This window comes from Trichoderma virens, assembly GCF_000170995.1.
Source record: "Trichoderma virens Gv29-8 chromosome Unknown TRIVIscaffold_2, whole genome shotgun sequence".
NCBI lineage: Eukaryota > Fungi > Ascomycota > Sordariomycetes > Hypocreales > Hypocreaceae > Trichoderma > Trichoderma virens.
The window spans coordinates 1212512-1237852 of record NW_014013747.1 but is presented as its reverse complement, the minus strand read 5'-3'; the positions used below and the strand labels follow the sequence as shown (position 1 = coordinate 1237852).

Genomic DNA, 25341 nt, shown 5'->3' with positions numbered 1-25341 from the left:
CGCTGCTATATGGGCCTATCGCCCCCTTGGTGTCTGCCACTGTATCAGCCATACAACCTTAATGTGAAAATCACCTCATAGATTGCGAGCTTGTACCCGCAACAAAGGAACTCAGTATAGGTACGCAAGTCTCCAGATCCAATTGCTGTCCTTGAAAACTATCGCTGATGAACACTAAACCTTATTTTCGGCTGGAATCATTGAACGAATATGCCCGCTATGTTGTGTAGGATACCCATTTGCCCCGCTACTCCTAACCTTCCAACCCTTTTTTTTGTATCTTTCCATTTTCTTCTTTCGTATTTGTGCTGTACTTCCTGTTGCCTAAGCTCGTATTTATTTGAACCCCAAAACGCCGTTGTGCAGCCCGAAGGAACAATCACTCTTCTTCTGGAATGTCTGAAAAGAAGCTGAATCGCATTCGGTGACTCTGTTGGGAAGGCATTAGCTATTGTCACGAGACCTCCCGGAATCTCTCGGGGAGCAAGCGCAGAAAACAGAATAGGGAATTGCTCACAAATGGTAGCTTCGGAATGACAACAGCCAGCGTAGCGAGGAAGTTGATGACAAAATATGTTGAGTCGTAGTGGGTATAATGTGTGCTGATTAAAAATAGCACAATAGGGACACTGAGGAGAAACTTCTTGGTTGGTGTGTACTGGGCTCCGTTGTCGATCTGCTCCCACATGTTGAGATTGTCAAAGGCACCACCGTTGAAGTCAAAGGGAATGCCGCGAACGTAGTGGAACATGATGTAGGAGCCGACCATGTACGTCATATTGGTCAGCGTCCACGACGCCTCCTGGGAACTCCCCGGGATAACATCGTAGAGGATCTTGAGACAGGCGATGATGACGATGTGGATAGTCCAGGCCCCTTTTTTTGGCGGTCCAGGTCAGCGAAGCGTCCAGAAGGCCCCTCGGGGCAGGGCACGTGCGGCGAAAGCATACCTTTTGCGTTTGTCCAGTTGGCGTTCATGTTCGGTATAACAGCCTGATCGCTCATCTGTTCAAGCGTCTCGGGGGGTTCATGGTAGACCTGGAGGATACTGCTAGACCTCCTCCGGCGGCCACCAGCGCTTCGGTCGGTCATGTCGAGAAATCGGCTGCTGGCGGGTTTTGCGCCTGCGTCGTAAGTCTGTGAGGATGCAGGAAGACAAGTTGACGGCATTGTCGGTCTGGATGATTCTGTCTGCTCCAGAAGCCGCGGATGCTCTTTCAGTCTCTCGCAAGGCAACGCGCAAGTCGGAGGCCAACCGCTAAATCGGGGCGCCGGACAGTTACTTGGCGGCACTCGTTGTTAACGAGGCGATGAAGGTACTGAGTAAGTAGCGCTCTTACGTCGGCAGGTAAATTGGAGAGCGGTGCAGGCGGCGGGCACAAGCGAGTGAACAAGCTTTATGCAACTAAGCGGGCGCAAGCGGGCACAGCCACCTGAGGCTCAGGAACAAGCTTTGTGGTTGGAGTTGGTTATCTGGCTTCATCAGCGGGAGAGTGGGGGGTAAGTGGCAGAATGCGAATACGAACCTACCTTTGTTGTTTTCTTGTTTCTTTTAAACACTGAAGAATTTTTGCAGTCACGCGATTCACTTGGGCCACGAATGTTTATTAAATCAATGGCAACTTCGGAACTTCTTCTTCCTCTTTTCCTCGGTGGCTCTTTAGGTAGATACGGGTGGCGGTAGGCAGATAGTGGTATGGAGGTATGGAGTTGCTCACGCAATCGGGTGAGATGGCGCATTACGTGCATTATATGGTGGGCAGAGGGGCAGAGGGGATTCTCTCGCAATGGCTGGATACGACTCGCTACTCCGTCTCAAACTCGCTTAGAGAGCGTCCTGAGGAACTTGGAGATTCTCAGCGGTGGTACGGACAGGCTGACGACGGTTTTGCTGGGATCAGGTTATGGAAGCTGTGGAGACACCCTGGAAAGGGGCGTCGCGGTACCTGCAGGAACAGGAGATATCATCCGACAGCAAATTGAAGCCTCCGTGGTGCTAATGCATGCTAATTAATATAAACGTCTATGATAGTGGGCAGCGAACACCAAAGCGTATACACTAGGATGGAAATGCCTCTGAGCAGCCAACGACTTTTCCAAATTGGCACCAGACTAACTATACTCTGTATGTTGGGACAAAGAGACGGAGAGCTGAGCTCATGATATCACATGCCGGGATGGGACGTGCTACCTTGCTTGACCATCCAAATATCATTCAGCGATCCATGCTTTTCACGCAAGACCCTTGGATGGCATCCCCCTACCCAGCTAATAACGTCTACAGTACACGTGCCAATCTAGCCGCTATCCGGGTGATCTGAAGAAGAAAAAAACACCACATCTAGTCGCCTATTAGTGCAGCTGCTTTATTAAAATCCTGCCCAGGCGCTGTGGCTGTATCGTGTCCCACCCACCCCGTAATATCTATATCTTAATAACAGGCCAAGGGACGCAAGGAGACAAGTCGTATCCTTGGCTTCTAGAAGGCTGCTTCATCATTTCGGCGACAGGGGCTATCCGTGATTAGTGGCAGCAAATGATCCAAATATACTGCGTACTGCCTCGACTAGTGGGATCACCTGGACTGTCTAATAATACTGCTGGGAAGATCCAACCTTCTTTTAGACACTGCCATCTCCTGCCTGCCTGGAGGTCCCTAATCAATTATGCCGGGTGCCACGTGCATCCATCACTCTTGTCTATTTTAGGGGCTCATTTTGGAATCTGCAGGCCTGTCTGTGCTTGTGCGAGCAAGGACGTGAGTCCAGACCTGCTCGCGTATCTCATCTAGAAAACAGATGGTTGCAGCACTACTGACACGTACCTGAAGAGAGGGTAGTCACATGCCAATTTCTTCCTCAACCACCATGATTTAGTAGGTACAGTAGCCTTGCTTGAAAAAAAGAGAGACATCCAGGCCAATTTATTATGCCCATCAGTTGCAATTGCTATCAGAAGCCAGCACTTGCTGCATAAACCAATGTCTCACTGTAGCTGTCGTAGATATGCAAGCTGTGTGTGCCTTGATGACCACATATGGTCAACGGGTAAACTTCGGAAGTGGACTACACACGTTCCCAATTTGATTCGTCGCGTACTTTTTTCCTTGTGATAATCCATCACCCAAAAGAAGAGTGTGGCATCTTCAATCTCACCTTGAAGATTACAACTCTTCGCCTCAACAACTGCAAACCTACAAATTCCGACTTTTGAGTCGGCCAACAGCTGGAATATTACCGTCTCGTGCCGAGTGTGTGCGCGCCGATGATATAGGCAGGGCCTTGGGTTGCCCGTCATCCGCGCCACTCGCGCCTGGGCTTCTCAGGAGACAGAGTTCAATCACAGTGAATTGCTTCACCATTGTTGGCCGCCATAAATAACTATCCGAGGAGCTACTCTATTTCTTTTTTGGCAAATGGAAGAAGAGAGCCCAAGTGCTTCTGCAGAGCTGGCCAAGCCCCTGTCCAGCCCAGTCCCATCAGGCGCCATGGCCACAGATCAATCAAACCCAGGAGACTTCATAAGTTTGCTCAGTAGCGAAGATGAAACTCCCTTGGCCAAGAAAAGGAAGTCCCCAGACGACGATTCGGCCAGCATTGGCGGAATAGACGCCTCTACAGAGCGCTCTAAGCGTGCTCGGGTAAGCTCTGCCTCTGCTGATAGCATCACAGGCGCAAAGGTATCAGAGGAGGGGGAGATTGATGACGATGAGGATTCTGAGGGAGAGGTCCGTACCCCTGGTACAGGCGGCGAGGAGAAGAAGACAGGAGGCTTTGCGTCAAGCGGCGTCTTCGTGCCTAAATCCCCCCCGGCTTATGCCAGTGACTCGATATCACTTCAACTCCCCGTGTTTTCCCAGCAGAGGGAGGGAACCTGGCTTGCAAGATTCAAGGAGTGGGCGCAACTGCTCTGCACAGCCAACTCACCAAGTGTCACCAAGATTACGCCTGCGTTAGTCCGAGCTGCCTACAAGCAATACATTGATATTCACAGTAGACTGAAGCCCAACAAGAAGCGCGCAGCAAGGCAGGCCGCCGAACAATACGAGGATGCATCTCTGGCTGACTTGATAAAGTCTCTTCAGCCACGCCAGACAGACGCTGCACAGCTCCCAGCGGCGGCGGAGGAAGCTTTGACCGGGCCCAAAGCGCAAACTGACGCGCCCAGCCAGCTTCCAGCGGCTCAGGTCAGCCCTCAGGTCAGCCCTCAGGGCGAAACCCCCGCTGCTGCTGTGCTACTTCCTCCCATCCCTGTGTTGACAACACAAACTGATGGTATCTTTGTCATTGATGTGAAGCCGCAGCCTCCCCAGACGGCCAACACTCGCGAACCTCGACCAGTATCACAGCCGGTGTCGCAGCCAACATCACAGCCAGTACCTCAGCCTCCCGCCAAAGCCACCATGTCACAGCGGCCAGGCCTGCCTTCAGGGGACGAGGCCCTCGAGCAACAGCGCCGATACTTCCCTTCAGCGAGCGATCCGTCCAACATGTGCTTGCTCTGCGGGCGAGAGGGCCATACTGCGGACGGCTGCACAAACTGCGCCTGCAAATTCTGCGGGCAAGACGACCATTGGCAATATGCTTGCCCATCTCTTGACCTCAGATGCGACAAATGCGACATTCGCGGCCACTCTACCGCTGGTTGCGTAACAAGCATACCTAGAGATTATCACTTCAAGTGCAGCTTTTGTCATACAGCTAACCGTCATGAGGACGAGCACTGTACGGAACCATGGAGGTCATTTCATCCTGAAACGGAGACGATCAAGATGGTGACTGCTCTGCCGGTGTCATGTGCCTCATGCGGAAGCAACCATCATTTCTCTGCCAACTGCAACATGGATAGGGTATCTGATGATCCCCCCAATCCCACCTGGAGCCTGTACAACATGGGCCGATATATAGACGCAACGAGCAGCTCATCAGCAATTATCGGCGCTGATGAATGCGCACCGAGTCAACAGTCAGGAGAACTAAAGATTCGTGGCCACGCTTCGCGTACCAATGAAGTCCGTTACTATTCCGACAGCGATGACTCGGACGATGTGCAGTTCCTGGGTCGACGAGTCGCTCCCAAGCCGGTACGGACGGGCCGTATTAAGGTATCGGCCAGCCTTCAACCGCCCAACGGAGATCAGCAACCCCCTCTACCCCCTGGTCCACCTCCTCCTGAGCCGCCGCCGCCGCCGCCGCCGCCCACCAATCGCGCACCAAGATACAGCTACTCACAAGCGCTGGCTGGGTCAAACTCGCTCCCCGCCAGACCACCGGTTCCTTCGCGGGACTATAGCAGCGTACCACCGCCTCCCTCCCAACCCGCACAAGGATCTCGCCAGCAGTCTGGCCGAGGAGGTCGAGGGGGCAGTCGTGGTGGCGGTCGAGGTGGTGGCCGAGGGGGAAGGGGAGGAGATTCGGGAGGAGGTAGAGGCTATAGAGGAGGAAAGTTTAGAGGCGGCAAGGGTCGAGGTGGTTAAGCGATTGATCATGATGGAGTTTGGGTATTGTGCAGGCAAGGAGATGTTGCGGGATGACAAATGGAGCAAGCACGTGCCTGACGATTTGATACATGCCCCTTTGCACTCTGGTCTGCAGTGTCAAGGCAAGACACTTTGATACCCCCTTGCACTACGATTTATCAATTTGAAAGCAAGGATTTGAACGAGAGATGGTGGTGCTGCCTCTCTGCAACCCTGGACTTCTATCAGGTGGAAGAAGCATGGCTGGATATAGAGGCTATGCGATGAACGCTAGAAAACGAGGGATTGGAAAAGGAAACATGAGATATTTCCACGGGGTACATACGTGCGGACGGCATATTGGTATGCAAGCCCTCGCTGCATGTTTCAGTGTGCCTGCGTTTGAAGAGCAATGGTGGTTCGTGAAGTTTGAGCCAATACAACATGAATTGTTGGGCAAGATAGATTCCACTACACACTACAGAACAATAGCTGTACTACGGAAGATGCAGCTGGTATTCCCGTATGTAGGGCAACGCTAAATGTATAGAGTAACATCGGCTTCACAACCGAGAGTATCGTGACCTATGATTTGACAAATGGTCCAGCATATCCGTAGCTCGTCGAAACACCCAACCACTCAGAGCGCGCCGTGATGGAGGCACTTTCGTGATTTGCCGATTTGTCCTAGGTGAAGAAAAAAAAAGGGCGCTAATACGAGTAGGCGATAGAGACATGCATTGTTTCAACGCGCCACGAGCCGGGTGCAGGCCACGGGCTGGGAGAAGCGGGTTTTTGTGGGTTGACAGCTGGGGGACGTGGCTAGTGGCATGGACGAGAAGAGCAATGAAGATGGTGGTTTGATGGCGGTTTGGCTTGGTTGTGCGCTGGGTTTCAAGACGACGAGAGTTGGGCATGAGTTGGACAGGGTTGACGAAGCGAGTTGCGACCTGAGGACGGCCTGAACATCTGCAGGGGGGACGAGAAGAACTTTTGAAGTTCTTTTTGTTGATTATGGTACTACTAGATTTGATCCTTTGCGTCCTGGCTATTCTTCCTGGCCATCGCTGTTCTTTTCGTTTAGTAGTTTGTTGGGGTGTTGAGGTCGGTCACGAGAAGAAGAGAGACAAACTCTAATAGGCACTCATGATCGATCTGCCACCTCTGATAACCACATCCCGCGAAATCGCGCTTAAGCTTGACTGTCAAGCTTGACTGGCCCTCGCACGTATTCCCTCGCGTTACCACCATTTCGAGAAACCACTTGCTGATTCGCCCACAGCCTCTGTCTCGATGAAAAAGGTCGCGTCAAAGCCCGCTATCGATAACATCACCACCCAAATTGTTTAAACAACCCAAACTAAAACACCCTTGTCCCACGCTTATGCACTTGTCCCCCACACTCAACCAACCCACTGGCCGCCACGATCGAAGCCTTGAGACGGTGTCTGTGGGCACATGCAGGTTGTCCACTTTGCTGGCGCGGCCGAGTGACGCGGACACGGTGAGGCCTGGCGTTGTCGCGATGAGTTTTTCTGTGAGTCACTGGCCAGTTGTTCCTGGAGCCGGCAACCTTGGCCATGCGGTGCTGCAGGACGATTGGAGCGCGGAGGGTCGGCAGGATGGCGCTACAGGGGGAAACGGGAGCAGAGTTTTCTTGCTCGTTTCCGTCTGGCTTGTCGCTTGTTCCAGTCGATGGGTGCCCAGTCGGGGGGACGAAGCGAAGCGATATGGGCAGAAAACGAGGGTTGATTTGGGCAGGTAGGGTTGTGGGATATATACAGGCGAGGATGGAGACGGCTTCTCGTGCTCTCTATTCTGAATTTCCCATCTGGTAATTCTGCTGTGTGAATTATTGTATTCGACCTGTGTATTGATATTGACAACTGATTGAGAGCGCTTCGTCTCTCGATCTCACCTTCGTCAAGGGGCTTATTGCTGATATCCAACCACCAACCACATCAATCAGACTAGAGCTCCAGCCATCAATAATACTAGCAGTCCAAGAATCTGCTCCCTTGAAACAAATCACTTGAAACAAATCTTGAGGGCCTGCCCCACGACATGAGACGGATATGGCTTCCACAGAACAACTGTTTAACGCCATGCTGAGGAGCGACACTGTCAAGGACAGCCTCTTCCAACACCTCACCACATCCGACATCTGTGCCATTCGCGAGGCTTCATCAGCCTGCTGCAACCTCGTCACCAAGCGTCTCTTCACCCGCATCCATGTCACCTTCACAGCTTCCACTTTCACCCGGCCCTCGCGCATCGCTGCCCTGGGCCGGATTGGGCATCACATCGAGCACTTGACATTTCACTTTGCCCACTCCGAGGCCACGTTTCTGCCGCCGCTGATCCATCCGCTGACAGGCGATGAGATTGCTTTTTTGTACAAGCCTCACACCAGCATGGGATCGGCGCTGACTCGCCCCAAGTACGCCAACACGGAGCTGGGAGAGATTCTGACGCAGCAGTATCCTCCGTTGTTCCACGCGGCCACCAACGTCCCCAGCTTTATCTATGCTATTGGCCATATCCCCAACATGAGGCACCTGACCATTCGTTGTCCCGGCCAGGACCCCAGGGAACGGTATAGGAGGGATATTGTGGACTATGCCCTCATCAGCCTGCGGATTGCTATCGAGCGAGCGCCGATGACAAAGCTTCACAAGCTGTCTCTGTCATCTCTCCACCCTTCTGCCTTCAACTATCTCAGATACATCAATGGGATTGGAAGCGTGCCCTCTGCGAGCCGTAGGTGGCAGCAGATCACCAAGCTGCACATCTCGGTGGAAGCCTGGGACTTTTATGGCCCATCTCCCGGCCTGGACCATCTTAAAGTCATTGATGACTACATCCGCAACTTTTCCCAAGGACTAGAGAAGTTTACGTTTGCCTGGATTGGTGCCAAAGGACCGTGTCCCATTGCTCTATCTGCTGATCCTCTCTTCGCGCCGCCTCGCAGCACTAAGAAGCTATTCCATGAAGTCACTTCTCCCATGTCGCCTCTCCCAACCCGGCCTCCCCGTTGTCCCATCCACTTTCCTAAGCTGCGCTATCTGCAGATTCGTAATGCCACCATGAACTCTCCCCAGCTCAAGGGCTTAATCGCGTCCCACCAAAAGACTGTCAAGCAATTTGGGTTCGAGAGCGTCGTCCTCACCAATAATGGTAGCTGGGACGAAGCTCTGGCGCCCGTGGACGGCGACAACAATTGGTCTCGAAGCAGCTTCGCGGCGCCTTCGGAGTTTTCTGTTATAACCAGCACAAGTGATGAGGAGCTGCCTAGTCCCAGTGCGGCGGTCGCAGCTGCTAGCAGAGAGCTGATGGATTTCGACCTGAGCGGTCTCACTCTGAGCGACGATGACAGAGATGTAGCTCAAGACTTTACAAACAACTTTTCTGGACCGAGAGAATCTGATCTGAGTGTCTCTACCAAGCTCACGCGAAAGCGTGTTCGGCGCCACCATAGGAAACACTCTAAGACGGAGAGTAAAGAGCAAGCCCCTGAGTATCAATCTCCTCTATCGCCTCCATGGTCGCCTCGCAGCCACAAGTCTTCCTCCACTGTGCGCAGCCATAAGCCGTCCAAGCTTCGTCTTAAGCTATCTTTTGGATCCTCCAGCGAAATTGCCTATTCTGCCATCCCTGAGCCGCTGTCCATATTCACGCCGCCCATCATGACATCGGAGCCCCAGCCGGTCCTCCTCCAGCCCACCATCTATTCTCCCTCCGCCCATCGCCAGGTTGGCCCTGACGAGGGCATCTCCACTGTACAACGCAATCTGGAACAAGAAATGGCGCACCGTCTGTTTGCCGAGGACGCGGACGCCAGAGCAAGCGCCTTACACAAGGCCAAGGAAGCAGTGCTGGCGAAGCTCAGCAAGGAGTTTTACAGCAAGAAGGATAGAATCGCGGATGCGGTATCCGTGTGTCGATATATGGGTGTTCGAGAGATTAGCGGGTGCAGCAGAGAGATGGTGATGGAGGACTGGAGGGGGTTGGAGAGCAGGAGTGCGTTGGTGCCCTTAATGTTTAGTCGAACTTAGAAGGGGGTTGGGATCTGGAAACAGAGGTAATGGAGGGATGGTATGATTATGACGATACGACGACATGAATGTTTTGGTATGGGATTGTTGTTTTCTTTCTTTTTGATATCACTCTTTTGGGTCACTTTTCTTTGATGTATTTTTTATTATATTGATACCTGGACGGAGGATATGGACATGTATAGTACGGTCATTACGCTCTCTCATTTAGTATTCTTAGTGTTTAAACTCTTAGTATTCTAATCACTCTACTCACAATCATCTTGGATCCAATCTCCATCTCGTGATGTAGTTCATTCAGGTACTCTCGCTAGCAATCTTCTCCAATGTCTTCACATAGTCCTCGACCTCTTTCGCCCCCGTCAGTGTAATATCTCTCCTCTTCCCCTCAACCACCACCACGGGCACCGCATCGACATCCCGACTCACCTCCCTCAGCCTCGACTTGACCTCAGCCAATCCAATCTCCTTATCACTCACAACCTTCCTCGCCTCCTCCTCGCTAATCCCCGCTTCTACACAAGCCTCTATCAACACCTCATCCGCAGAAGGATGCTCCCCCTTCTCAAAATACCGCTCATACAGCGCATCAATCAGCCTACTCGTCGTTTCAGGACCCCTAGAATCCTGAAAATACTGCACCACGCGATGTGCGTCAAGAGAATTCCCCATGCGGCCGTCGAAGCGCAGGGCGATGCCGAGGGGCTGGGCGACTCTGGTCATGTGCTCCTGAAAGACCTGCTGGGTGGTGACGTCGCCGAAGTGCTTATTGTCGAGATACCACTGCAGGCGGTCTGCGTCGGGCGGGAAGTCTGGGTTGAGCTGGTAGGGGTCGAAGTGGAGGGTGTAGGAGACGGAGGAGGCCATGGGCGAGGAGCGGAACTTTGCGAGTGCTTGGTCTAGTCTGTTGGGGGTTTGAGGTTAGTATATGGATGAAATTGGGTGAAGGAAATTGAATTTGCCTTTTTTTGGCCATGTATGTCCTGTGGATTGTGTTAGTATGTGATGTTGTATGGGGGGTTGAGATTTATAGTTTCGGTGTAAGTGAAGGATGTGTACGTACCAAGGACATACAGTGTCCAGCGTAAAAGTGATCCGCGACTCATACATCCTGCTTCACGTATCCATACAACGTAGTTAATTGATGGCAGTGTACTGGATCTGAGATATCGTCACTTTGGAAAGATAAGAAAAGCCCTGGAATGAAGTGAAATGAGAGCCCGACGTCACAGCTGCTGATGCTAACTCAAAGCAGGGATTTGCGGGGGAGTTCGGGAACCCGCCGGGAAGGATATTGAGGGGCCGATCAGCCCCCAATTCTCAATCATGACTAACAAAAGACAGAGTTGCGGCACGAGACTAAATCATTTCGGGATATTTCTTTCATTAAAACTCATTGTAGATATACGAACAAGGGGAAAAAAAGATGCTGGAGGGGTATCTATCTTATACTCAAGATAGCCGATGCTAGTCGAATGTCACCTTGGTTCCGGTATGCTCAACCAAGCCTCCTGTGAGACGAGCGACAGCAATATCTGGAGCACCCTTTGACGGCGCAGCCTCTTGTCTGCCCCCCCTGCTGTTGTCTCGCTCGTCTGCCCTGCTTCTCCTGGGCGGTCTTGATGTATCGTCGGCCTTCTTGGATGCATCCTTGCCGAACCGCTTCTTATATCGCACCTGGTCGTCCTCGGCAAGCTCGAGTTTGAGCTCGCGGCCCAGCATGCGGTTCACCCACCACTTTCTTGTCTTGAACTGCTTCTGCGCTGGCTTCTCTCCATCTTCGGCCTCGTCGTCGCTCTTGTCGTCACGGAAATCCTCCTCAGTCTCCACCGCTTCCTTGATCTTGACAAAGCCCTTGACGGCCCAGGCGGCAGCTTCTGGCTCCTTAAACTTGATCCAGCCGTACCCCTTGCACTTGCCTGAGTCTTCAAATGTGGCCAGCTTGGCCCACTCAATCTCTCCGCACTTTTCAAAGTTTCGGATCAGATCCTCCTCGGTGACCTTGAAGCTCAGGTTGCCAACAAACACTTTGCGGCTGGCGTTGGTCTCTTGGCGCTGCTCTGTCTTGTTCTTGGAGGATGCCGCATCGGATTTCCCGGCTGCCTCTTCGGGCTCCTTCTCTTTAGCCGGGCGACCTTCGAACGACTTGGCGTCCTTGATGAGCAGCTTGCGTCCGCTGAGCTCCGTTTCCGAAAGGGCAATGGCAGCGACCTTGCCACCGATATCTGTGAAGTCGACGTAGGCGAATCCCTTGTTCGCAGGCTTCTCGTCCTTGTGTCGGTTGGCATCCTTTACCGTAGGCAGCTTGACTCTTGTAATCGCCTCTTCCGTGATGACACCTCCCGCATTGTCTATCAGCCATGTGCGAAGCTCTGCCGCGGTCAGCCTGAACGGCAGGTTGCCAATCCAGACTCCGTGCTCAGACCGTGCCTTATCCTTGCCCTCCTTCTGTCCATCCTTATCCTCCTTCTCATCGTCGCTCGAGGGCTTGGCGGGCAACGGCTTTCCCTTCTTGAGAGCTCGTCGCGCTCTCTTGGACGGCGGTTCCGGGGCGTTTACGTCGACCTCGATTTCCTCGACATCGGCCTTCCGCTTAGAGGAAGCCAACTTGTCGACTTCCACCGATTGGGGAGATTCTGGATCTGTGGCTGCCATTGGGGATTATAGATGGGATTATTATGATTTCGCAATATGCACCCAGCCCAATTTCCGAAGCATCAATACGACCAGCAGAAATTTTTTGGAGCCGGCCGAAATCTGCCAATCGATAAGGCGATAACTACCCGTGGCTATGAAGTGGGGGCGCCAGGAATTGGGTTAAGCGCTGAAGCCGGCTATTGTCTACAGCCAAAATCAACCCGCAACAAGCATGTGCTGCGAAAGCAGGTTGCACCCCATCCCTAGCACGCAGCGCCTTTTCAGGAGACGACGGCCGTCTAGAAACTCAGATCGTCAATAGGAATGACTCCCGTCACACTTGCGCCGTGTAACGCCAGCGACAGCAGGCCGCTGAATGGCTGACATGACGAAGTGGCGCGGAGCCACGTCTTTGCCCGGCATTAGCGTTACGACGGCAGGAAAAAGTTTGAAATGGCCATGGCATTGGACGCAGCTAACGACGAGAGTGTGGGAGATGGAAGGCCAAAGAAATGTGACGGCTAGCGATTCGCAGGAGCTTCCTAATGCAGGCTGAGTCGTGTGCACTGGACTGGCGACTGCGACGTTGGCCACCGATGGAGTACTACGTACTGTACTCGGTCCTATTGTACAGAATCTTTCATGCCTTTGTCTTCGAGCGCGCGCCAACTGACCTGTGCCAGTGCAGATATACGAGCTACTCTAGGCATGAGCTCCACATGGCATCAGTTCTGCCTTAATGGAATGGCGAGACTTCATCTCAGGCCGGAGCGTGCGCGCTGAGGCCCACTGCCAGCAGCAGTAGTTTGTCGTTGCAATGGCAATGTGCATGGCCAAGCGATTGTGTGCGAGGGCCCTTTGCAAAAGCATGTTTTATATAAAATGACGGGCCTGCCGCAAGGAGAGAAATAGTCGAGTGGTAGGTAGTAGGCCGAGCCTAGCTCTGCATGTCGGCCGAGATTGCAATGACTCTACTGCTCCCTTGATGTTCCAATTGCCAGCACTACCGATTACACTAGTAACAGGGCCTACGGATCATGATGGAACCGTCAGATGCTGGTCTCACCCCATCCATCCATCTAGAGAGAGGCAAGGCTCACGATGCGGTCTTCCGAGGGCAAACAAGCAGATCTGGACCCGCAGCGCCTCTCCTTACCTTGGGTGGGACAGGCGAATGAGACTTTTCCCTTGCACAGCTAAGGCACGCTGCAGGGACGAGGCAGGATAGCGCCGGAGAAAAAAAAGAGGAAAGGGAAAATAAGAGAGAGGAGATCCGGCCAGGCAAACAAGCCGTCTCCAGATCAGCTGAACCGAATGACCTGGACTGGACCTGGACTGGACCTGGACCCTTCGCCGTGCCTCTCTCTCATGCTCAGGTTTTCGTTTTGCCGCCCAAGGACAGACTCCATCCTGGTACATGCACATGCAGCTTGCAGTGCTGGCTGGCTAGCGTCGCAGCCCAACAGGCCAACCAGCTGTGGGGGATTGGCCGGGGCTTACACGTAGTAGCTCGTAGCGCTGGTAGTGCGTTTTGCCCTCTGACGCACCTGTGCCTCCAGCCACGTTGTATAGCGGGCGACGGCGCTGCGGTCCAGCGAAACGGGCCTGTGGCAGCCGGTGGCCTCCGCTGGCTGGGCAGATGGATCCGGACGAACGCTATTATGGATGGATTACGCTGTGCTATACATATTTGTACAGGGAGGTGCTGCTACTGCTAGTACTACTACTGCTACTGTACGGCAGCCGTCACGTGCGGCGGGTTCAGCGGCTGGCCGACGAGTCCACCTCAAGTCTTTTGTGCTTTGCTTTTTGCTTTTCCTTCTGCCATGATCCCTGGCGAGCGAGGCAACCTGGCCGGCTCCGTCTCCGCATCTAATCCTTTAACTATTACCCACTCGCTTGCTTTTGTCCACAACAACTCAACCTCTGCCCTTGCACTGGCCGGGCACCCATGCAGAGCCCCGTTGACCGCTCTCTGGCACTGGTTCGAGTTCTTTATTGCGCTGCAGCCGGGCCTGTTATTTTTGTCGGCTCTTTCTCCTCTTTGCCTTCCGTTCCTTCGCCCCTCTCATCCGAACGGTGATGAGGACGGCGCTCGACATCAATCTGACGAATACAAGACAATCCGAATACAAAGCATCAGCGTCATCAGCATCAGCATCATCAGCATCCTAGCCGTCGCAACCGGGACGCCGACACTGGGAGATTCACACAGCTTCGCCTGCGTCGCTTTGCCACAATGAATGTGCTGCTATCGCCGCAGTTACCAGTTTTCCCTCACCAGCACGAAAACCCACATCTATCCCAGCGAAACCGTAAGTTGTCTGCCTCGTCGCCCCCTTCATCCACGGCTTGGTTTGTTGGCGCATCGCACAAGCACTCATCTCCCTGTACCATGTTCCGGAGCTCACATTCCTCTGCAGTCTCATCGCTTCACAACATGAGCAGCCGGAAACGAAAGGCCGACGAAGATGGAGACGAAAATATGTCGCCTATGAGCTCACCCGCGGTGTCCTCTCGCCCTCTTCTTCGCCCGTCGAAGAAGTTCAGATCAAACGATTTAATCGGAAGGCCACTCCCTCTGCCAAGGCTTTTGGAAACCCTCGACACAAATCAGTTGCGGATGGTCTTGGAACGTATTTGCGAGCGCCATCCCGATATTGGCCAGGAGGTGGTTTCGGGAGCGCCCCGGCCTACGGTCGCCGCGGCCATGGACGTCCTGCAGTCCTATCAGGATAGACTAAACGCTGCCGCTCCGTATGGCAACAGCAGCGCGGAATACACATACGACCGAGTCAAAGCCCCCCTCGTCGCTTTGATCGATGCACTCTCCGATTTCACTCCTCAATTTCTTCCACCTATCGAAACCCAACCGACCAAATCTCTCGAGTTCCTCGACAACGCGACAAGATTCATTCATAATCTTCCCAACTGGCAGCCGCAGGCTTACCGTCATCACAAGGAAAACGCATACGAAGACATCTCCAAGGCGTGGGCATTGGTCATTAATGAAGCCGCGAAACGAGGTGGTGGCTTCAATCTGCATACGGATGGATGGGATCAGAAACTCGCCCGGCATAATGAGCAGTCAGGCGGACGGCTAGGAACTGCCATCACTGCCATGTCGAATAGCGTTGGCTGGATCTCAAATGAGAATGCTGAGCAAAATTCCATTCTCAACCAGATTGTATCGGGTGCATACGGAGCACCCGTTAGAGTCGGACCCTGGTGAAAGCTACCAGAGCACCTTACGACACATACATTTTTCACGACATCATCCTTTGCATCAACGGGCTACTATAGACTTCGGCACTCTTTTTTTTTTCCCTTGCGCACACAACCGGTCGGCTGGCGTTCTTTTCTTTCCTTTGTGATATTTGATATCCTTTCCCTATCACTCAAGTGGGCAACAGGGACTCTACGTGTGGCATATTTCGCGGTATTTGTACGGGTATGGGGACATTAACATTTGTAAATAAATACTCAAACAATCCATAGACTGGTACCTCTAATACTGAAAACAGGCGTGGATCAATTTTGTCTCTCAGCATGTAGTATCGCTACTCTCTCTATCTCTAGTATCGCTATCTTTCTCTAGTGTTGATATCTTCTTCTAGTATCGCTACCTATTCTTGTTATTGGTATTATCAATTACTTATATTCTTTGAAGATATAGAGCATTTACAAATATCTTGCTAAGATCTTATGATGAGCACAGAGCACATCTGCACAAACTTCTATGAAAAAGAGATGCGGCATTGCCCCCGTTTTAGGCCACTATAGCTTGATGTACTCTTGGACTTGATATTGCTTGCCAATAGCCCTTTGAACGAATATATCGAATCCAGCAAGTCATATCAAGTCCATATGAAGCCTGTGCCCCCAAACTAACAGAATTTGCGACTCATGTAACTCCCCGCTGAGTGTAACTGATGGCTCAAAACTGCTTCGTCATTATCCAGACGAATCTCTTACGTGTAAATCGCATGTGCCGCAAAGCTGACGACGCAATGGAGCTTTCCATACCTACTTTATTAATGTGGTCAGCTGAACAAGACTAGCAGGGCGTGAGCCAAGACATGCTGGAGGTTGAGAAATCCGGGGGTACGTACCGCCGGCTCATGCAAGTCACGTGCTCACCTGTTTGTCAATTAAACAGACGCGCCTGTCGAGTTATGTCATGAACGCGACTCAGCGTGAATGGAAGCCTAAAACAACATTCAAGGCATCCAACCAGCGCCTTTGCCTTCACAGACTCGACCGGTGCCCGCATGAACTCAGCGCACTCTCATCTCTTCTGCGATAGATGTTAGGGTGATTCCGGTTGCCCTCAATGCCTGCGTATGCCCTCCCTCAACTAGCACGATGCGACCCGACTGTGATTAACAACAGCTTCCAGCCCGGGCGATCAACACCAGGAGTGGCCCAACCCCTTCGAGGAGGCCAAGCCGCGCATAGCAGAATGGACAGCCAAGGAAATCGCCACAATCGCCTCGAGGCTTGACAAGCAGCTCGGCCCCGAGTACATCTCTTCGCGCGCTGGGCCCGGCGGTTCACGGGTGCATTATCTCACTGCCGAAAAGGTCATCGGCCTCGCCAACGAGGTTTTCGGCTTCAACGGGTGGTCGTCCTCGATACAAAATATCCAAGTTGATTTTGCCGACGAGAATCCGCAATCGCAGCGCGTCAGCATCGGGCTGTCTGTCATCGTTCGAGTTACCCTCCGAGATGGCACCTATCACGAGGATGTCGGCTACGGCTCAATAGAGAACGCCAAGGGGAAGGCAATGGCCTTTGAAAAGGCGAAAAAGGAGGGAACCACGGATGCGCTGAAGCGAACGCTGAGGAATTTCGGTAACGTGCTGGGCAACTGCATTTACGACCAAGACTACGTCAAGCAGGTTACCAAGATTAAACCCCAGACGAACAAGAAGTTTGATCCGGATAATCTTCACCGACACTCGGACTTTGCGAAGAAGGATCTGATAAAGGATGTGGTCATGACTGGCAACACGAACAATGCTGGTAACAGCACCGCGGCCAATGCCGCAGTCACTGCCGCTCCTACTCTTCCCACGGCCGCTGCCGGTGGATTCAAGATAGAGCCAATGGACTCGTTTGATGACTTCCTTGGGGGTATGCTGTCCTCAGATGGGTTTGAAGAGATCGAGGCTGAATATCTATAGAACTTGATGAGGCCGACTTTTGCGTGCCGGGAGATGGCCATCCCGATGAAATCATGCTTCCCAACGCGGCCAACCCACCCAACGACAAGCCTGCCGCTAACGAATCAAGGCCGGGTCAACCAGCAAAGCCCATACCGGTCAATGGCTTGAATCGACCGCCGCAGCCGCAGCCACATACTCCCAGGCAGGGACAACCACCTCGGCCACACAATGGCCCGCAAGGCAAAGACTCGTTGAACCAAACGATGGCACCTCCTCCACAGGCACCGCCTCCGGGAGAGCCTGTGGCATTCTTCTCGGCGAGATCTACCATGCCTGACGCGAGCCAGCCTGGTAGCAACCAGAACCAGCAGAAACAGCTCTTCAATCCCAAGGCTGAAAGCCCTTCGATACGAAAGACTCCCGGAATCGATCACACCTCATCGAAACCCGTTGCGAGGAACGGCCAGCATGTCCCTCCGGCTAACAGCCAAGCACCGTCTACGCAAAGTGGCAACACCGGCGGCTTCACATCACTACGACAGTCAATCAGCAGCTCTCAGGCCAGGGGTAATCCGATGAATCCAGCTCTAGACCAAGCTCGTAGAATAGGAGCGCCGGGTGGCGGTCTGGGCAGTCCCCTTGCTAATCGAGGCCAATACAAACCTCCAACAATGAAACGAACACTACCAAACGAAGGCAATGGTGCTAGTGGGCCCAGAGCGCCGCTTGTTGATATTCCAACAAATGCAGGCAATGGTAGCAGCGAGGATGGGTTGGACGCAAAGAGGCAAAAAGTGGCATGACTCTAATGACAAGCGCAAAAGAAGCATTTGGGCATGAAGGAGCACGGAGTTTTGGAGTTTGGGTCGGTGATAAATGACACCCCTATATAATTTAGTATTTCGGGGTTTAGACAGATGTTGAATGTATGGCGGGATATTTCCAACTCGTTATGAAATGAGGGCAATCTAGGCGCAGTTGTGGATTGATGCTTGCAGTTTGCCTCTATTCCTGGGATTCAATAACTACGAAGGCTTTGTTCCCTCTGTCGCGTGTCGCTACGCACTCGAATTTCCTCTCGCTCTCGGAACCCTCTCGGTAGTGCAGCTCAGATCGATGAAGTGGACAATTTCCACGCCCACTCTAGCCATCCTCATTGCAACATGTACATAATAAGTCCTCCGCAGGTTTTCGTCATATCGAACTTTGACGGTTGTATGTCTCTTTTTCCGCACCGCATTCCCGACCTTGTTGGCATCCCCTAGATGGGGGGATATGCTCAGGTCTTCGGGAAGCACGACGCCGATCCATGGCTTTCCTTCGTCTTTGACACCTCCAAAAGCTAGGATGAAGTCGCTGCAGTTTGTGAAACTGGGATCAGGTCTGAAATGAGTGTACGCGGAGAAATCTTCTCTGCCACGAGTCTGAAACTTGTGCTGACGAGTGTCCCATTCTGTCTCCGGGATGTAAGAGAGTGGGGTGAAAGGAAAAGCTTGTGTGGGTGGAGTGACGCCCCTTCGGAAGATGAAGGAGTAGCTGAAGAGGGTCTCGAGGTAGAGTGAGCGAGTTGGGCTGACGTGCTTGGGGAGAAAGACACGGATATTGTGCAGGGGATTGCCGCCTGGAGGAGTAGCGAAGCGGTCGGCTTCGACACGGCTGTAGACGCCGCCGCCGTGGGATTTGATGAGGATGCCGATGTGACGGCGACTTGGTGCGTTGTTGATGGAAGAGGAGGCTGTCGAGACGTCGACGCAGTTCATGTCCATGAAGAAGATGCGATCACTAACGGGGAAGAGATCGGAGTCTATGCGAAGCCCTTTGTTGGAGATGAGATACTCGGTGCTAAACATGGGATCATTGATGAGGTGAATGGATCCTGAGTTGCCAAATTCCGCGGGCGTGGAGGCGAACATGCCGTGATGTGTCTGCTTCTGGCCCCCTGACGACAACGATGATGATGATAATGCCGTTCTCCACGCAAATAGGCTCGGGTCGTTCTTCTCCTTCGCGATTTCTTCCTGTAGTCGTAGAAATGCCCGCGAGCCTTCGCCATAAATCATGGGCATGTTGACATCGAAGATGCCCAGCAGGCTGTACGCCATGTCCTCGATGCGCGTCGTCTGTCGTCCAGCCGCCCACGCCATTTTCTGCGCGACGGGGAGCTGGCTGAGTCTCGCGGGATCCTTGAGGACGGCGCTGCTGATGCTTGTGATTTGCGTGATGAGTTGTCTGAGGCTGCTCTTGGTGCCGCGAAAGGTCCACGTCTGGTCGTAGAACTTGAGGACTCGCGGGGCGATGAGCTCCTGCAGCGTCCAGCCGCGGGTGAACCACCGACACTTTGGCAGCTGGTAATGGATGTCGCGGTTGTCCGGCGGGAGGTCCATGAGCCAGGCATAGCAGACGTCTGCGTGGAGGTAGAAGCGGAACATGGAGTTGATGGCCTCTGTCAGCTCGGAGCTGCTGGTCTTGTCGATGCAGCAGGTGTCGGCCCAGGCATACTGGAGGCCGTCTTGTCTGGCGAGCTCGCAGAGCTTCTGGAGCTTTGCGAAGCCCTTTTTGCGGGAGCGGATGGCGTCGTGGGGGAAGTCTTGAAAGGTGACTTCTTGGTCTTCCCAGGTGTGTGAGAGGATGGCGTATTTGGGGATGTCGGATTCGAGGAACTCGGAGAGGGTGAGGGTTTCAGTGTTGATGAGGCGCATTGCTGGAGCAAATAGGTATGGCACGGAATGGGCAGAAAAGAGTTGACGTTTTTAATAAGTAGCTTTATATAGATGCTTTCCCCAGGTGATATACTATATTAAAACAAGGCAGATTGAGATCGGCTTGGAGGATCTGAAGAGGATCTGAACAGGGGTCGACTCAGCCGCCTAGTAAGTGCATAGTAATACGGGCCAGAATCCCGAGAGGCTGTGTGTCTGCATCGTTGAAATAACAATTCATTGCTGATAAAATAAACAAAGATTCAATTAGTTGAAAGACACATAATATGACAATCCGGGCTCAAAGGGCAGTTTCTTTATGAGGATATTCTTCAATTGAAGAGAAAAAGGATTTCCTCTTGTTAGTGATGAGTACAATCAATACCTTGGCGCTACCAGGCACAATTGCAGCAAGACAAAAGGGCTTTGATACTGACTCTATTTCGTTAGAAATCAATTTGCATTTATTTCCAACAGTCTCCGTAATTCAACAGATGATCAAAGCCATGCGCGACTCAAACCTATCTTTGTAGTGTCCAGTTCCCACGATTCTTCAATTAGCAGTTCACTCATATTGGGGGTTAGCGCAGATAGTGTCATCAATCATCACAGGCGGAGTGCCAGAGTGGTTAATGGGTATGACTAGAAATCATATGGCTTCGGCCTCGCAGGTTCGAATCCTGTCTCCGTCGGATTTCATTTTTTGTTCTGTTCGATTCCGTATCAATTGAACACACAAACTAGCAATTCTTTCTTTTTTCTTTTTTTTTTTTTCACTTTTTTCTTCCAAAGTCTTCCGTTTGCTATTTTGCTATCACGTCTCTCACGGCTCTACGGACGTCACAGTGAGATGCAACGGCAGTGTAGAGGGGAGTGATGATGTCTTGATCTATCTACCTGCCTGTGAGTCTGTAGATTCTTGGCGACGTCGTCGAGCTTGGCAGAGAATGCCCGGGCTTCTTTCGTAAGTGCTTGGACACCCGATCGGCGCGAACAGCAAGCTTCATCTTTGATAGCTGGCGAATTCTGCGCGGCGATGTGCGCCATCTTTACATAGTAGTCTTTGTCGTTGGACATACGACGGGCGCTCTGGCTGGCGGGGGTCGATGATGTAGGTTGCTTCGACGTCTTGCCCAATGTTCCCAAGCCCCTCTAATAAACTCCGTCCCTCTTTGTCATTTATGTGTGGTATCTCGTAACATTTGCATATGCTGAGAAGATATTCGCCGCCGGGGAACATTGCACTGCGCAATGTAATGTAGAGTCGGAGCCCGTCGGAATTGTAAGCATCGGTAACAAAACTGGCATAACCGACCGGCGAGGATCAGTTGCCATGTTTTTCCAGCTTCAACTTGATGCCAGTAAGAGTAGCCTGAGAGACAATTGGGCTTTGCAGGTCTTATATTTCTGACCTGATGGTTGCGAAAAGCATATCAACAACGGCCTTAGCATCACCATGAGTATTCATTGCTACGCATTAGAGAGAACATTGCGCACCTACATGGCAGTTGCTTCGAATAAGTAATATTGAGTAGAAAGCAGAATAGCTTTGATGTCCAACAATATAATGGGATCTTGGACAGTGATATCCTTTTGAACTGAAGTAAGCAACTAGCACAGTAAATTCGGGGTACTGGGGGCAGACTGACATCTCTGATCTCTTCGGGAAAGCGATCCATTTCTCATCATGATGTTTGGGGAGATAGTTGCAATGTCGGCATAAGTAGATAGTGCTGTGGTTCGTCGCAGAGGCCGTGAAGCTGCTGCTTGGAGAGTCGGGATAATAACCAACCATTTCGGTTTTTTAACCACCCTTGGTGCAACGCTTGACCTTAGGGTAGTTGGCCATACGATAGGTAGTCTGGAGCTTTATAAAAGACACAAGCCAAGGACTAGGATGAGGCCTTTGTGGCATCTACCCCGTCACAACCAGTACAATGTCTCTTTTCGTAGGAAGACATCTGGACTGATTTGGCTGTTAGGCAAATGTATCAATGAGAATATAGTAATAGGTAATGTAGGATGAATGGGATAGTATGTAATGGAAAGAGTTGCTGATAGGAAGAGGGGGTTGAATATATAGCTCTAGTTCTCTCAATTTACTTAAGCCCGACGTACGTTGCCGTACTAACTCAACAAATTAACTGCTGGCCCCAGTAACTTAACAACAGTTGGCTATTGCATCTACTTTGTTTTGCTTTGGCAATTGGTTTGCCGTTATAGTAACTTGCCCTTTAATATGACATTTCATGTAGAGATATAAAGTTTCAGAGCCTTTTACAATTGGCTGCAAGTGTAAAAAGAAACGAGGAAATGAGGTGGGATTTACCCTAGACGATAAAATAGTTTTCCTTTGGGTAGGAAAACAAAGAACCCAACAACTTGAAAAGACGGAAAATTTTTTAAGGTGTCCCTATGTACTAAATTTAGACTGCAGCACCTGCTTAAATTCTCATCACATTTTGATTGTTGTGCTGTTATTAATTACATCCACCTAGTCTATATAGTCGTACTACCGAAGATTCTTAACACCACCTCTACCTCTGATATAGAACCCCATTTCTAATCCGCGGCCTCCAGATCCCAACGCCCATCAAAAAGCAAAGCCGAAGAAGAATCAAAACCGTGCACAGCTCAACACAATAAATACACTCAACCCCTCTCGAAACGCGTTCAAACGGCCCCGCCAAGTGCAATGCAAACGTCGTATCGTTCAAGCACGCAAAGTTCCAAATCAAGAGCACCACTTGAATCATGCGCCACACCTTGATGTCGTCTGTGTAGTGCAACAGCAAGGCCGCCATTACAGCTACTGTGGTCATGAGGGCGAACATTTGCTCGAGGACAAAGGCATCTTGGTACTGTGTCGACGACCTGTTGAAGAAGAGCGAGGAGGAGAATGACCCGTTGCGGAGGTTGACGTAGCCGCTCCAGATCATAATGAGGGGGTCGAGCTTTTGGAAGAAGAAGCGGTAGAAAATGTGCATGTTTGCACTGTCGCTTGAGAAGGTAATCATGGTTTGAGAGAGTTGAAGAGGGCTGTGTGGTAGGGTTGAGATGGCAATTGCCCTTGGTTCAGCTTAATGATGAAGTGAGGTTCATGTTCTGTAGATTTCGAAGACGATGACAGTATTTTACATTCTTATAATTTTCACAATAAAACTATTACACAGGATTTAGGCAGCGTCGCTATCGAATTGAAGGTGCAATTTCAAGTCGGGAGGCCATTACGCGCTCCTTTCAGGCAGCCACTCCACAGCGCCGGGGTGCAAGAACAGAACCAACAACGGACGAAGAATGAGCTGTTTCAACATTAGTCCACACAAAATAACCCCTACCTATTTGACTTTGCAATGCATTTTTATTTTGCCACGCAGTTGCATCAATGATAATGACACGTCTAATGTAGAGTGTAGTAGTAATACAGTAATTCATACGTTCATCCATCTTGAAAAACAGCAATGGCTATCTCGTCTTCACAAGTCCACTCTCTTCGTGCTGCGTGCAACTCACAAGTATCCATCTCATGCCTTTACTAGAGATCCAGACATTAACCTTGCAAGGCCCTGCTGAGCCTGCTTCACCCCCTCAGGAAACTGCATCGTGTTGCTCATCTCAATGCACTGCTCGTACTTTTTCTTCGCCAGCTCTGTCTTGCCTAGCATGGCTGCGACATCGCCCCAATTGCAAAGCGCAACAGCGCAGGCTTCATCACACTCCGGTGTCCGATCGTCGCCTGTAACATCCTTGGCATGAACGTATGCGTTCTGCGCCCAGTTGAGGCCTGCCTCGAGACATTCCTTGCGAGTCGTGGGCATGGAGGCATCAAGGAGCTCTTTCAAGCCCTCGGATGGCTCCATTGTGCCTGCGGCGTACAAGGGCTGCTGAGCAAATGCCGCCGCCAAGTTGTTCATGATGACTGCTCGATGACATGGGCTTTCACATAGCCGGAGCGCCTGGAAGAATAGGGGAATGGCAAGCTGGAACTGGGAGCGGCGCTCGTAGTCTCGACCAAGCGACTCCATCGATCCGCCGAGTTCTTCGGGGCTGAGCCACTTTTCTTCACCGGGCTTGGGTCCCTCGATTTTTCGTCTGCGGAATTCCTTGAGCGAAGTCTCAACCGCCCAGACCAGATGGGTATGGGACTTGTCCGGGTTGAGCACATGCTCATCTGCATATAGTTCACCAAGCTTAACACTTGTTGAGATGGCCTTGGAAAGCAATCTCTCTCGCTTGTGCCACAGGGTTTCACTTGGCTCTGCCGGAGTGGCGGCGTTATCTGCTTTGCTGGTCTTGCCATCAGAAGCTGCTTCCACTGCAGCAGCCTTTTGTGCATCGCCAACATATCGCCCCTCGTTATCTACCTTGCCGTCCTTGACAGATTGTTCCATGACGTCAATCCATTTCCTGCAGTCTCCAAGAACAGATTCGAGAACGTCAATGGCCGCCTTGTGGCTGTTGATCTTCTCAAGCCAGAAAGCTACCTGTATCCTGATGCCCAGCACTTCGTCAGAGAAAGGGTCTAGGCCAACCTCAGCACACTGCTCCATCGCCTTCTTGTAGTATCTCAGCGCAAGCTCGGGGTCTGGCTTGATGTTGGTATAGTAGATGGCGCGGCGTAGAGTGTTTGCGACAGGTTCCGGATACCTGCTAAACTGCGAGTTGTAGAAAGTGTTGATGTATGCTCGGATGGCAACCGCTGAGAAGACAAAGGTGAACAAGAGGCTGAAAAGGGTTAGAACAATTGAGTTTTGTGTCTTGTTGAGAAACATACAGAAGAACATTCAGCGTGGTTACACCTGGACTCTCGCGATACGACTGTCGGATGCCTCGAGGACTCAGCGCAACCACGAGATTCCGCAGACTGACCCCCAGCGCACGGCCCGCGAACTGGCGAAACGTAATTTGGGGCTTCCCCGGTGCTGAATCTTTGTCCTGAGGCGTTTGAGAGGTCGATTGGTGTCGTTTTTGCTCGGGTCGCAGAGCTACAACAGCTCGCAGGTGGACAGTCGCAGCTGGTGATTTGACCTGGACGGAGAGCAAGCCGGTGGTGGCATGGCGGAGACATTGGCCTCGAACCGGCCTCAGCGAGGCAACTGCCGATATCGACATTGTATCAGGATCTGGTCTCTGCGCATACACGAGAGCAGAGCAGCTGTACGGCGTCTTATTGTTGCAGCTTGAAGCCTGAGGCCTGAAGCTTGACGCTGGAAATATTTCCCCATGACATGACGGCATGCTGTATGCAGCGAAACTCGAGCACCTGGTCCGTGCGCGCTACGGCGCTGAATTCGCGCTTCCGTGCCGAGGTGGGGGTTGGGCAG

General features: G+C 51.9%; 10 protein-coding genes across 10 annotated transcripts; 4 read left to right on the top strand and 6 right to left on the bottom strand.

The window, feature by feature from the left end:
• Positions 1 to 122: 122 nt before the first annotated feature.
• Positions 123 to 1092, bottom strand: TRIVIDRAFT_73656 (uncharacterized protein; the record flags this gene model as incomplete). The annotated part of the gene is made up of 3 exons (XM_014105033.1): positions 123 to 430; positions 518 to 876; positions 951 to 1092. 3 exons carry the CDS (start codon positions 1090 to 1092, stop codon positions 380 to 382), a joined length of 552 nt encoding a protein of 183 aa, XP_013960508.1.
• A 2395-nt stretch (positions 1093 to 3487) lies between these two features.
• Positions 3488 to 6114, top strand: TRIVIDRAFT_63614 (uncharacterized protein; the record flags this gene model as incomplete). Its single annotated transcript, XM_014105032.1, has 4 exons — positions 3488 to 5423; positions 5708 to 5876; positions 5951 to 5981; positions 6067 to 6114. The coding sequence occupies 4 exons, from the start codon at positions 3488 to 3490 to the stop codon at positions 6112 to 6114; spliced, it is 2184 nt and encodes a 727-aa protein (XP_013960507.1).
• Positions 6115 to 7533: 1419 nt separating this feature from the next.
• On the top strand, positions 7534 to 9513 carry TRIVIDRAFT_142995 (uncharacterized protein; the record flags this gene model as incomplete). The annotated part of the gene is made up of 2 exons (XM_014105031.1): positions 7534 to 9002; positions 9042 to 9513. The coding sequence occupies 2 exons, from the start codon at positions 7534 to 7536 to the stop codon at positions 9511 to 9513; spliced, it is 1941 nt and encodes a 646-aa protein (XP_013960506.1).
• Positions 9514 to 9810: 297 nt separating this feature from the next.
• On the bottom strand, positions 9811 to 10416 carry TRIVIDRAFT_35267 (uncharacterized protein; the record flags this gene model as incomplete). The annotated part of the gene is made up of 1 exon (XM_014105030.1): positions 9811 to 10416. A coding segment is annotated over one exon (606 nt), but the record flags the coding sequence as incomplete, so codon positions are not given.
• A 564-nt stretch (positions 10417 to 10980) lies between these two features.
• TRIVIDRAFT_36431 (uncharacterized protein) lies at positions 10981 to 12168 on the bottom strand (the record flags this gene model as incomplete). The annotated part of the gene is made up of 1 exon (XM_014105029.1): positions 10981 to 12168. The coding sequence occupies one exon, from the start codon at positions 12166 to 12168 to the stop codon at positions 10981 to 10983; it is 1188 nt and encodes a 395-aa protein (XP_013960504.1).
• A 2065-nt stretch (positions 12169 to 14233) lies between these two features.
• On the top strand, positions 14234 to 15683 carry TRIVIDRAFT_176639 (uncharacterized protein; the record flags this gene model as incomplete). The annotated part of the gene is made up of 2 exons (XM_014105028.1): positions 14234 to 14465; positions 14574 to 15683. The coding sequence occupies 2 exons, from the start codon at positions 14390 to 14392 to the stop codon at positions 15380 to 15382; spliced, it is 885 nt and encodes a 294-aa protein (XP_013960503.1).
• Positions 15684 to 16547: 864 nt separating this feature from the next.
• TRIVIDRAFT_115913 (uncharacterized protein) lies at positions 16548 to 18121 on the top strand (the record flags this gene model as incomplete). Its single annotated transcript, XM_014105027.2, has 2 exons — positions 16548 to 17286; positions 17337 to 18121. Coding segments are annotated over 2 exons (1524 nt in total), but the record flags the coding sequence as incomplete, so codon positions are not given.
• A 999-nt stretch (positions 18122 to 19120) lies between these two features.
• On the bottom strand, positions 19121 to 20017 carry TRIVIDRAFT_129610 (uncharacterized protein; the record flags this gene model as incomplete). Its single annotated transcript, XM_014105026.1, has 1 exon — positions 19121 to 20017. A coding segment is annotated over one exon (897 nt), but the record flags the coding sequence as incomplete, so codon positions are not given.
• A 2537-nt stretch (positions 20018 to 22554) lies between these two features.
• Positions 22555 to 23034, bottom strand: TRIVIDRAFT_218455 (uncharacterized protein; the record flags this gene model as incomplete). Its single annotated transcript, XM_014105025.1, has 1 exon — positions 22555 to 23034. The coding sequence occupies one exon, from the start codon at positions 23032 to 23034 to the stop codon at positions 22555 to 22557; it is 480 nt and encodes a 159-aa protein (XP_013960500.1).
• Positions 23035 to 23541: 507 nt separating this feature from the next.
• On the bottom strand, positions 23542 to 25129 carry TRIVIDRAFT_35902 (uncharacterized protein; the record flags this gene model as incomplete). The annotated part of the gene is made up of 2 exons (XM_014105024.1): positions 23542 to 24742; positions 24792 to 25129. The coding sequence occupies 2 exons, from the start codon at positions 25127 to 25129 to the stop codon at positions 23542 to 23544; spliced, it is 1539 nt and encodes a 512-aa protein (XP_013960499.1).
• Between the last annotated feature and the right edge of the window lie 212 nt (positions 25130 to 25341).